We start from the raw sequence: 12,498 nt of genomic DNA, 5'->3' as shown, positions 1-12,498 counted from the left end.
CGCTGCAGGCCATTTTAAAACTTAGTACAGAACAATATTTATTCTTCATAATTTAAAGTCCACAAGTATCTTTGTACAATTCTCATGACAACAAACCCCCATGTAACTTTGTGTTTGCAGCAGGCTAATATATCTACTAGTTTGAGGATAATAATAATTATAATAGAGCCTGAGTATCATGTGCCAACTGGTTGTGCATTACTCTCCGACAAAATGATAACACTCCGCCCTTAAAACAGAGTAAGACTGCATCCCAAAAGCCACCCTATTCCTTATATAGTGCATTACTTTTGACCAAAGTCTTATGGGCCCTGGTCAAAGGTAGTGCACTATATAGGAGGTAAGGTACCATTTGGGACACAGAGTAGGTAGTTGTCCCTAATCACTAACACATGGTCAGATTTTTTTCCCTTGTCCAAGTTAATTTGATCTGATCCTAGATCTGTGGTTTGGGGCAATATCTTACCTCGAATCAGATACAGTACTGTTGAGCATAGACATCAGGGGTGCGTTCAGCAGGGCACAGCGTTGTGGAACGTTCAGACATATGGTATGTAGAACAAACATGCCTCTCTGACAAGTAGAATAAAGAATCATGTCAACTCTATTGATGTAATTTCTTTATGAAAATTTCCACAACGTATCCCTATTGAATGTGCCCCAGGATAGGCATCTGTGAGATGGCTGCCGGTACAGGAGACCGACGGTGCATCTCTCTGTGGGTGAGCTGAGCTTATTTTGACAGTGGTCCACACAGACCTGGTTCTGGAGAGCTGTGGCTTCCTGATTTTTATTTTGTCCCAATCATCCAAGTCACATTCAATATCTATGCAGTATAGATATATGCAATATAGATAAACGGTGCTGTCTGGATCTCTGGAAACAGGTCTGGGTGTGAACACTGATCTGGATCAACTGTACAGTATGGATGGACGTGTGTCTGTGTCAAAGAGGCTGACGGATATCTATACAATGTGTGTGCCAGTTTGTCATACCGCATCTGTGTGTGTTTCATGGTTATCAACAGAGCACGGTCGGTCGGTCTGTCGGTGTGTGTGCGCGCGTCAGCCAGCCTGTCTGTCTATCGATAGAGGTAATCAGCTTGTATGTTGGCAGCGATCTCGGCCTCCCACTTGTCTCCGTTGTTGAGCAGTTTCTCTTTGTTGTAGAGCAGCTCCTCATGGGTCTCTGTGGAAAACTCAAAGTTGGGGCCCTGAGGGAGAGAAAGGTGAAAGAGAGAGGGGGGGGGGGGGAGGGAATGAGAGGGGAGACACCAAACCAAATAGTTTTACAGGTCCTTCACGCCAACCTCAGTCACAGGAATCTGAACATCCAAACATCTAGAGGAAGCTATGAGAAGGGTTTGTGCCAAAAGGCACTCTTTAACCTACATACTGCCTTTGGTGAAATGTAGTGCACTCAGTAGGGAATAGGGTGCCATTTGGGACACCGACCACAGTAGAGGTGTAGAAGGTCCTGCTCACCTCCACGATGGCATCAACAGGACAGGCCTCCTGGCAGAAGCCACAGTAAATACATTTTGTCATGTCGATGTCGTAGCGCGTTGTCCTCCTGCTGCCGTCCGAACGGGGCTCTGCCTCAATGGTGATGGCCTATGCATTGGGGGGGGGGGGGGGGGGGGTAAATCATGTTTAGAGCAGTGAGCCTTAAGGTGTTGTGGTAGAGCAGACATAGGATTGGTCCCAAATGGCACCATATTCTGTAAATGGTGCACTTCTTTTGACCAGGGCCTATAGGGTGTACTATGTAGGGATCTGCGCAGCCATGAAGGTATTTCCGTTGCAAAGTGCAGGTGTTTTAGTGCCCTGGGAGTGGTAGGGATATGCAGATGTGAATAGTACAGGAGTGTAAACATTACAGGGGCCGGTTGCACCAGTTGGTCGTAACTCTACGTCAGACGAAAAATGCGCTTAACGCCGGACAAAACAAATCATACCCGTTGCACCACCTGGGCGTACGCCGTCTATGAGCTGTCTAGTAGGGAGCAGGAGTATGGTGTTAAATTGAGACGATCTTCATCACGATACCGATTAGAAATGAATAGTCCTCCATTTTCAAAAGCATGTGAATCTCGCGTTAGTATTTCACAACCTCCACTGGCTTTTGGAGTTGCCTACGCCCGAGTCATGAGCTAAATAACACTCTAGATTTGGGCAACATTATAGCATGCTAAATGTTTCTGACCAGTGATAGATGAGCAAACGAATAAATGTGCTGCCAACACTTATTTGCCCAGCCCGAGACATTTACATTACATTTAAGTCATTTAGCAGTCGCTCTTATCCAGAGCGACTTACAAATTGGAAAGTTCATACATATTCATCCTGGTCCCCCCGTGGGGAATGAACCCACAACCCTGGCGTTGCAAGCGCCATGCTCTACCAACTGAGCCACACGGGACCTAATAATAATGTCAGAGACAGACAAGTCACAGGCTTTGGGTCGGGAGTAAGCTACTATGAGAGTAAATAGAAAAATCATCAACTTGTTATAGGCTACATAACATGTTGTCAAAATGGTCTGAGTGCTAAATAATAGATGAGTCATCTAGACTAAATATCTTGGCATTTACATGTAATATGCATGACTGCATCCTGTATCAAAAGGTTGGCTGGTCCTCATTAAAGTACCGTAGATCCCTTCACTATTCCTTTTTTGTTCACAAAGCTTCTGATTACACAAGCTTCTGATTTATCTAGCTTCGTTGTTAAAGTATCAAAACATGAGATACCAAACCAGTTCACTCAAGGTTCCTCTGGTCTCTCCACCGAATTAGGTTTTAATGCCCCCAATTTTTTAAATAACCTGCAGAACTGCATTTTGATTCCCTGGTGTCGCTAGGGCAGTTTAGGAGTCTAATGTTGAATTTGTTAAATGAGAATTGCATTTGTTTTGATTGAAAGCAACAAAAAAAGAAAAATGATGGTGTTGAATTTTTATTGTAACCAGTGTTAGAGACGATTTAAACATATTTGTATAAAATACAGAATATACAGAGCTCCATGTACGTCTGTGTAAATATGAAATATGAATGTATATGATGAAATATTAGGTACGTACCTTTATGATTTATATTTACCTGATTTGAGATATATTCCATTGTTATTAGTGTAAGAGTGTTTTTGGCTCCCCCTCTTGCCCATTCATTGTACTGTAGAAAGTGTGTTAGTGATAGGATAAAGGCAGGAAGTATTTATGTTATTTGTATTTTTTTTTAACCTTTATTTAACTAGTTGGGCCTTTGGGGGGAGGGGAGTTCTTGTTAGACACGGAAGCAGTATAGCCTTGACTATACATACATGCGTACAAATAGGCCATATTTTGTATTTTTCATGTCAAGTAATCTATGCTTTAAGTTGATTGGAGAATCTTATTTTTTTATATAAGAAGAATAAACCTTTGTTGCATCATATCCCTGGATCTCATTGAATTTGGGAACTTGTGGACTGTATGTGGACTGTATGCGTCCGAAAAACCCCTGCTTCAGGCTTGGGCTATGGTCAATTGGTAAGGAAGCACACACACACACTACCGGTCAAAAGTTTTAGAACACCTACTCATTCAAGGGTTTTTCTTTATTTTAACTTTTTTCTACATTGTAGAATAATAGCGAAGACATCAAAACTATGAATTAACACATATGGAATCATGTAGTAGCCAAAAAAGTGTTAAACAAATCAAAAATATATTTTATATTTGAGATTCTTAAAATAGCCACCCTTTGCCTTGATGACAGCTTTGGACACTCTTGGCATTTGCTCAACCAGCTTCATGAGGTAGTCATCTGGAATGCATTTCAATGAAGAGGTGTGCCTTCTTAAAAGTTACTTTGTGGAATTTTTTTCCTTCTTAATGCGTTTGCGCCAATCAGTTGTGTTGTGACAAGGTAGGGGGGGTTTACAGAAGATAGCCCTATTTGGTAAAAGTCCATATTATGGCCAGACTAGCTCATATACGCAAAGAGAAATGACAGTCCATCATTACTTTAAGACATGAAGGTCGGTCAATATGGAAAATGTCAAGAACTTTGAAAGTTTCTTTAAGGGCAGTCGCAAAAACCATCAAGTGCTATGATGAAACTGGCTCTCACGAGGACCGCCACAGGAATGGAAGACCGAGTTACCTCTGCTGCAGAGGATAAGTTCATTAGTTACCAGCCTCAGAAATTGCAGCCCAAATAAATGCTTCACAGAGTTCAAGTAACAGACACATCTCAACATCAACTGTTCCTTATGATTAACGAGACGTGGTGTGATCATAACAACATACAGGAACTCAAGTCTTTCTGTTCACCTGATTTAGAATTCCTCACAATCAAATGTCGACCGCATTATCTACCGAGAGAATTCTCTTAGATTATAATCACAGCCGCATATATTCCCCCCCAAGCAGACACATCGATGGCCCTGAACTGACTTTATTTGACTATGTAAACTGGAAACCACATATCCTGAGGCTGCATTCATTGTAGCTGGGGATTTTAACAAGGCTAATCTGAAAACAAGACTCCCTAAATTCTATCAGCATATCGATTGTGCTACCAGGGCTGGAAAAACACTAGACCATTGTTATACTAATTTCCGCGACGCTTATAAGGCCCTCCCCCGCCCCCCTTTCGGAAAAGCTGACCACGACTCCATTTTGTTGATTCCAGCCTACAAACAGAAACTCAAACAACAAGCTCCCGCGCTCAGGTCTGTTCAACGCTGGTCCGACCAATCTGAATCCACGCTTCAAGACTGCTTCGATCACGCGGATTGGAATATGTTCCGCATCGCGTCCAACAACAATATTGACGAATATGCTGATTCGGTGAGCGAGTTCATTAGGAAGTGCATTGACGATGTCGTACCCACAGCAACGATAAAAACATTCCCAAACCAGAAACCGTGGATTGACGGCAGCATTCGCGTGAAACTGAAAGCGCGAACCACTGCTTTTAACCAGGGCAAGGTGACCGGAAGCATGACCGAATACAAACAGTGTAGCTATTCCCTCCGCAAGGCAATCAAACAAGCTAAGCGTCAGTATAGAGACAAAGTAGTCGCAATTCAACGGCTCAGACACGAGAGGTATGTGGCAGGGTCTACAGTCAATCACGGATTACAAAAAGAAAACCAGCCCCGTCATGGACCAGGATGTCTTGCTCCCAGACAGACTAAACAACTTCTTTGCACGCTTTGAGGACAATACAGTGCCACTGACACGGCCCACTACCAAAACCTGCGGACTCTCCTTCACTGCAGCCGACGTGAGTAAAACATTTAAACATGTTAACCCTTGCAAGGCTGCAGGCCCAGACGGCATCCCCAGCCGCGTCCTCAGAGCATGCGCAGACCAGCTGGCTGGTGTGTTTACGGACATATTCAATCAATCCTTATCCCAGTCTGCTGTTCCCACATGCTTCAAGAGGGCCACCATTGTTCCTGTTCCCAAGAAGGCTAACTGAGCTAAACGACCACCGCCCCGTAGCACTCACTTCTGTCATCATGAAGTGCTTTGAGAGACTAGTCAAGGACCATATCACCTCCACCCTACCTGTTACCCTAGACCCACTCCAATTTGCTTACCGCCCCAATAGGTCCACAGACGATGCAATCACAACCACACTGCACACTGCCCTAACCCATCTGGACAAGAGGAATACCTGTGAGAATGCTGTTCATCGACTACAGCTCAGCATTTAACATCATAGTACCCTCCAAACTCGTCATCAAGCTCGAGACCCTGGGTCTCGACCCCACCCTGTGCAACTGGGTACTGGACTTCCTGATGGACCGCCCCCAGGTGGTGAGGGTAGGTAACAACATCTCCACCCCGCTAATCTTCAACACTGGGGCCCCACAAGGGTGCGTTCTGAGCCCTCTCCTGTACTCCCTGTTCACCCACGACTGCGTGGCCATGCACGCCTCCAACTCAATCATCAAGTTTGCAGACGACACTACAGTGGTAGGCTTGATTACCAACAATGACGAGACGGCCTACTGGGAGGAGGTGAGGGCCCTCGGAGTGTGGTGTCAGGAAAATAACCTCACACTCAATGTCAACAAAACAAAGGAGATGATCGTGGACTTCAGGAAACAGCAGAGGGAGCACCCCCCTATCCACATCGACGGGACAGTAGTGGAGAGGGTAGTAAGTTAAGTTCCTCAGCGTACACATCACGGACAAACTGAGTCGGTCCACCCACACAAACAGCGTAGTGAAGAAGGCACAGCAGCGCCTCTTCAACCTCAGGAGGCTGAAGAAATTCAGCTTGTCACCAAAAGCCTCAAACTTTTACAGATGCACAATCGAGAGCATCCTGTCGGGCTGTATCACCGCCTGGTACGGCAACTGCTCCACCCACAACCGTAAGGCTCTCCAGAGGGAAGTGAGGTCTGCACAAGGCATCACCGGGGGCAAACTACCTGCCCTCCAGGACACCTACACCACCCCATGTCACAGGAAGGCCACAAAGATCATCAAAGACAACAAACACCCGAGCCACTGCCTGTTCACCCCGCTATCATCCAGAAGGCGAGGTCAGTACAGGTGCATCAAAGCAGTGACCGAGAGACTGAAAAACAGCTTCTATCTCAAGGCCATCAGACTGTTAAACAGCCATCACTAACATTGAGTGGCTGCTGCCAACATACTGACTCAACTCCAGCCACTTTAATAATGGAAAAATTGATGTAAAAAATGTATCACTAGCCACTTTAAACTATGCCACTTTATGTTTACATACCCTACATTACTCATCTCATATGTATATACTGTACTCGATACCATCTACTGCATCTTGCCTATGCCGTTCTGTACCATCACTCATTCATATATCTTTATGTACATATTCTTTATCCCTTTACACTTGTGTGTATAAGGTAGTTGTTGTGAAATTGTTAGGTTAGACTACTCGTTGGTCATTACTGCATTGTCGGAACTAGAAGCACAAGCATTTCGCTACACTCGCATTAACATCTGCTAACCATTTGTATGTGACAAATAAAATTCGATTTGTTCAGAGGAGACTGTGTGAATCAGGCCTTCATGGTCAAATTGTTGTAAAGAAACCACTACTAAAGGACACCAATAAGAAGAAGAGACTTGCTTGGGCCAAGAAACACGAGCAATGGACATTAAACCTTTGGAAATCTGTCCTTTGGTCTGGAGTCCAAATTGGAGATTTTTGGTTCCAACCGCCTTGTCTTTCTGAGACGCGGTGTGGCTGAACGGATGATCTCTGCATTTTGTATTTCCCACCATAATGCATGGAGGAGGAGGTTTTATGGTGTGGGGGTGCTTTGCTGGTGACACCGTCTTCTAAATAAATCACATTCAAGGCACACTTAACCAGCAAGGCTACCACAGCATTCTGCAGCGATACGCCATCCCATCTGGTTTGGGCTTAGTGGGATTAGCATTTGTTTTTCAACAGGACAATGACCCAACGCACCTCCAGACTGTGTAAGGGCCATTTTACCAAGGACAGTGATGGGAGTGCTGCATCAGATGACCTGGCCTCCAACAATATAAATATATATACATACTTTTTTAGGGAATGTTAGTGTTGAATTTGTTGACCTCATGGCACTATTGAAAATGAGACCCTCGTCTCAATGGGTTCCTGATTAGATACAAGTAAAAAATTATATATAATATTAATTCCCACAGTAATTCCTTATGGATGCATCCAGTTGTGGATGAGAAAATGTTAATGCATAGTGGTGGGTTATGCAAAAGGATGGACTGTTCTAGCTCTATGGAAGTGACATGGCTCGCAAAGTTTAGAACTGCCACGAGGACGGTAACAGCCTAGTAACAGGCACTGCCTCGAACCATCATGCAGGGATGCAAAAAAATCCCTGCTAGGGGGAAATGCAGGTTTTAACTAATTAAACAACAAAGAATATGATCTACATGATCAGTCTCTGTGTGTAAAATAAAGTGGTTCATGTGAACCTAACTCACAGCTAGCATTTTTTAAAGAAAGCAATCCAATGTTATTTGTTGCCTAGACTTTACTGTAAATTACACTCAAGTCAAGAGAAAAAACAACACACTAATACTGCAGTTTGCCATGACAGCCTTTATAATAGAATGCTTGTGACCACACACATCTAAATATTGCACTTGGGGGAAAAAAACATCTTAAAGTAGAAATAGAATGAAACAAACAGGCATTCTATTTTTGCTCTATTATAGTGGTCACTATAGTAGACATTGATCAAGTGCACACGTGGCTACATGTGTGCAAATAACATTCACTGAGTAAAAAATGTAATAATCCCCCCTCACTCGCAAGTGCTACTGTCAAGTTCAACACAATAAAAGCAATATATTTGGCTCCACTGCATAATATTACATTGTACACTTTCTGCCTGTGGACATCTGTTCTACAATGTGCCAGCAGAGCATGATACCCTTTGTTGGCATAATTGATCTCTTTCAGGCCGAGAGTACACCTGACATACCCCTTTTTAGCCACTGTATTGAAAAAGTGAGAAAGAGGGAAAGTGTTTGGTGTTCCTTCACCTCTATAGTGGCATCCAGCTTAAGCCAGGCCCATCTCCAGCTACACTTGATCCCTGAATCCACTTGTTTAACAAGCAATGCCTCATTTTCACCTAATTCTCTCATTCTGAAAATGAACTACAAACTGTAGAGGGAAAGCATTAGTTCACAGATAGTAGTTAGCTAGTTAACATTTCACGCAGATTGCCAGGGTCCAGTAAGCAACTAAAGCGTTATAACAGCAAGGAGTCGTATACCAGTTAATACTATAGCGAATTGGTTAGGTTACTAATGTTAGTAACGTTAGCCAGCTAACGTTAGCTGTCTGACTTAATTAGCAAGCTAATTTTCACACCATAAACTCAATTATTTGATCAGATAAGTTGGCAAATGTTGCTCAACATGTCTCTGGCTAGCTAACGAAGAATTTGACCCAGCTAGCAAGATACTTAACAATCCACACCTTCTCCCTCACCTCAAACTTTCCAAATGCCAGTTGTTTTTCGGTTACAGATCATGAAGTAACTTACACGTCATCACCTTCTCTCCCCTGTCTCCGTGGTAAGGCTTCTCACCTAACGTTACCTCTTCGTTATCGTTCAGGGGACGCGCTGCTGTAACTGGCAAGCTGCCTTTCCACTCTCTGCTCTTTCCAGAGCGCGCACTGACGCTGTAACTAACAAGTAGGTTGTCTCTTCTCTCTTCAGTCACGTGCTGCGCTGCATTCTGTTATGTGAACGATTGGCTGATCCTTGGATACAGACAGTATTGCTCCAAACGCGCATCACTCGTTCGCTTACAGCCTGTAGTGATCCAAAGTCTCTGATCTTAAATCTCATGAACGTACATTGCTTACACGGGACTTAGCTACGAGGAGTCTTATTTTAGGTTGGTGCAACAGGTGTAAATTCTGATCACAAAGTCTGATGTAGCTATGCCTGACCTAGCATTTAAGACCACGCTTTTACGCCCACAACAAGTGTGTTTCTATGTACCTGGGCGGGGCAGATGGCTTCACACAGCTTGCAGGCGATGCAGCGTTCCTCTCCAGAGGGGTACCTGCGCAGGGCATGCTCACCGCGGAAACGGGGAGACAGGGGCCCCTTCTCAAACGGGTAGTTTATGGTGGCCGGCTCTCTGAACAGGTAGCTCATGGTCATGCCCAATCCTGGCGGAGCAGGAAGTGATGTTATACACTGCACCGGCTGCATCCAAAATGGCACCGTACAAGTACAGAGTTCAGGTAAAGAATATTTTGTCAGTATGTAGCCTTTATCACAGTCATTCCAAGGCTGGTCCCTGATCTTTTGGTGCCCTCTTGTCAACTCCTATGAAAGTTGTCATAGGAGTTTGCAAAAGACCAACAAAAACATCTGGGACCAGGTTATTCAGTGGCTGTGTCTGAAATGACACCCTATGGGCCCTGGTCAAAAGTAGTGGAATATAGAGGGAATACAGCACCATTTCAGACATGGGGGTTGGTGTCACGAAGAGTCAGGAGTGAAACTGACCTCTGAAGAGCTCCGTCCACAGCAGAGTCTGAGCGGCTCGGTCTGTTATGGACTTCATGTCTGTGGGCAGATCCTGAGCATTCACATACTCTACAGAGAGAGGGACAGAAGGGAGGGAGAAAGAGAGGAGCATAGAGAGAAAAAGACAGTGAGATGAATGTTGAGTGCATGTCTGAACATTCATACTAATCAAAGGCAAACAAAGTGCAGCTGTGTGGGGATCACCGTGGTCAGGTGTATATGAGAGACACTGGGTGTGCTCGTTTTGAATTTCCTGGTGCCCCGGATGGGTGGGGGATGTCCCTTGAGGACTAATGGAATGTGCAAATGCCGCCCACCCGGGGCACCCAGTGATGCAAAACTAACGTGCCTTGAGAGCCGGGGGAAAGAGGCAGTACTTACTGAATCCCTCTCTCTGGGCCGACAGACTGATTGGACGCACAAGATTGTGTCCAGCCGCAATGGTGCCTGTGAAAAAAAATAAAGGAGTTAAATTATGACATAAGGCAGAGGATGGAATGGTGCTACCAGGGAAATGTTTTCACCACAAGAGGTCAACAATTAGCAAGTAGACTTCAATGACATCTAACAAATAATAGCATTGACTCATCTTACATTTTCACATTTAGCAGACACTCTTATCCAGAGCGACTTACAATCAGTATCTTCATAGATAGTTGAGATGTGTTTTGGGTATCTGTAACCACTGTTACCCCAAATAACTGAGTAGAGCCTACATTTCCTCTTGAACTGTTGATGACCAATGTGTCTTTTCTATCAATAAAGCAGTGCACCACATCATCAATATCCATCCATCCCTCCCTCCCTCCCTCCTCAGTTGAGGTCTTACCTGGCCGGGACACAGAATATAGTACACGCAACGCTGCAGACATGCCTGGAACATGCCAACACCACAGGAAGAAAGGGGTAGAGAAGGAAACAGAAACATGTTATTATTAACCATGTGACTCGGAACAGGTGCAATACAGGGTATGTGCACATACATTTACATTTAAGTCATTTAGCAGACGCTCTTATCCAGAGCGACTTACAAATTGGATATAAACTGGCCAATATTTTTTTAAGGGTTACTGATCTATTAAACCGACAATGTGAAATATATTGCCAGATAATACATTGCACTCATTCAAAAAACCGGTATTGGTCTTACTTTGTTTGTCATGACATAATGTAAAGATGTGCCTTGTCAAGAAATAGGTAGATAGATAACTAAGTTCCATAGCTAAGAGGTTCAATAGTGTGCTTGTTAAGAAAATCGTTAATGTGTGATGATCATTATGACCCTTATGTCAGCGCTCTGAGCTGGTCCTTGTGATGACAAGATGCGATGCGAGAGAACCTACTACACTGCTGAATATCTGTTGACAACATAGGTTAGTTAGTACGTTATCTCGCCAGTTGAGGACATAACGTTAAGTGTTCTAGCAAGACAACTGTTTTCCCCGAAAACAAAAGGTCTACCCAGGTGACCCTGGCCCCGTTCAACGCTATTTTCACTGCGTGACATTATATATTGTAGCAAAATGTATTACTCACAAAAAGCTAAATACCAAAACGCTTTACACTATGACAAATGCCTGTTAGATAGGTATTAGCGAGCCGGCTAGCAACCGGTTAGCCATACCATCCTCAAGGACTTTTCCAATGACTGACGTTATGTCGCTTAGCTGTAAAAACAGCGGTCATACAAGCACCAAAAAGCAGTAGAAATATCAAAGATATTATGTGTTGTAAAATATCTTCAAAACCATTGCAAATAATGATGTAGTTGATAAAATAACTTGAAACTCACTGACCTGTCGCTATTTGGCCTTCTAAACCAGAACAGCGGACGATTTGGGAAGTGCAATCTGCGTGGGCAGGAAGTGAAATAACGTTATGACAGATATCTCGCGTTGGACGTCAAAAAGCCGCCATGTTTGATGTGGCGAAGGTGGTAAATTCAAAAGTTTGAGAATATGATTTTCTATCCTAAAATACAGTGCTACGTGAAATTATTAAATGTATCGTTGTTGTTTTGAATTGATTGTGCCTCATTCAGTATTTAGTAGTGATATTTTACAGACACACACACAATGCTTGATACGGGATTTGCTAGCAAATGAAGCAGGATAGTTTTAATTGGAGATTGTGTTTTTGATGACGTCGCTTTGTGTAATCTTCACTCTCCCATAACTCCCTCTATCTCCTCATGGTTGTGGACTCTAACCTTCCGTCTTAAAAGTAAGTACGCTTCATCTTTAGCCCAGTTAGCCAATCTAAATTAGAGGTTTTGCACAGAATTATAATTATTTGACCAACAATGGGGGCCCAAGGAAAAAGTGGGCTGGTGTTGGGCTCTCAAGGAAAAAAATAGGCCGGTCTGTTAGAAATGTTCAGGCCTAATTTGGTCTGGTCTGTCCCTGCCTCTTAACTCTCTCTAACTCTCAGGTACGACCCTGCAGAGATG

At 43.8% G+C, this 12,498-nt stretch overlaps 1 protein-coding gene across 1 annotated transcript; it reads right to left on the bottom strand.

Annotated features, from left to right (window-relative positions):
• Window positions 1-12: 12 nt before the first annotated feature.
• Window positions 13-11,896, bottom strand: LOC139566657 (NADH dehydrogenase [ubiquinone] iron-sulfur protein 8, mitochondrial-like). The gene is made up of 7 exons (XM_071387914.1): window positions 11,846-11,896; window positions 10,879-10,923; window positions 10,431-10,496; window positions 10,029-10,118; window positions 9,513-9,685; window positions 1,485-1,613; window positions 13-1,213 (listed from the first exon to the last, which is right to left on the bottom strand). Exons 2-7 carry the CDS (start codon window positions 10,919-10,921, stop codon window positions 1,082-1,084), a joined length of 633 nt encoding a protein of 210 aa, XP_071244015.1. The 5' UTR covers window positions 10,922-10,923; window positions 11,846-11,896; the 3' UTR covers window positions 13-1,081.
• Window positions 11,897-12,498: the final 602 nt, after the last annotated feature.

The sequence above is a fragment of the Salvelinus alpinus genome, chromosome 39 (genome assembly GCF_045679555.1).
Source record: "Salvelinus alpinus chromosome 39, SLU_Salpinus.1, whole genome shotgun sequence".
Taxonomy (NCBI): Eukaryota; Metazoa; Chordata; class Actinopteri; order Salmoniformes; family Salmonidae; genus Salvelinus; species Salvelinus alpinus.
This window is presented reverse-complemented; position numbering and strand designations above follow the sequence as displayed.

Excerpts from the sequence above, each read along its gene's own strand:
- LOC139566657 (XM_071387914.1), bottom strand. The coding sequence starts at position 10,921 with ATGTCTGCAGCGTTGCGTGTACTATATTCTGTGTCCCGGCCAG. Across the intron at positions 1,614-9,512 it reads AAGCCATCTGCCCCGCCCAG|GCCATCACCATTGAGGCAGA; the intron begins GTACATAGAAAC and ends CCCAATGCATAG. Across the intron at positions 1,214-1,484 it reads CTGTTGATGCCATCGTGGAG|GGCCCCAACTTTGAGTTTTC; the intron begins GTGAGCAGGACC and ends TCTCTCCCTCAG.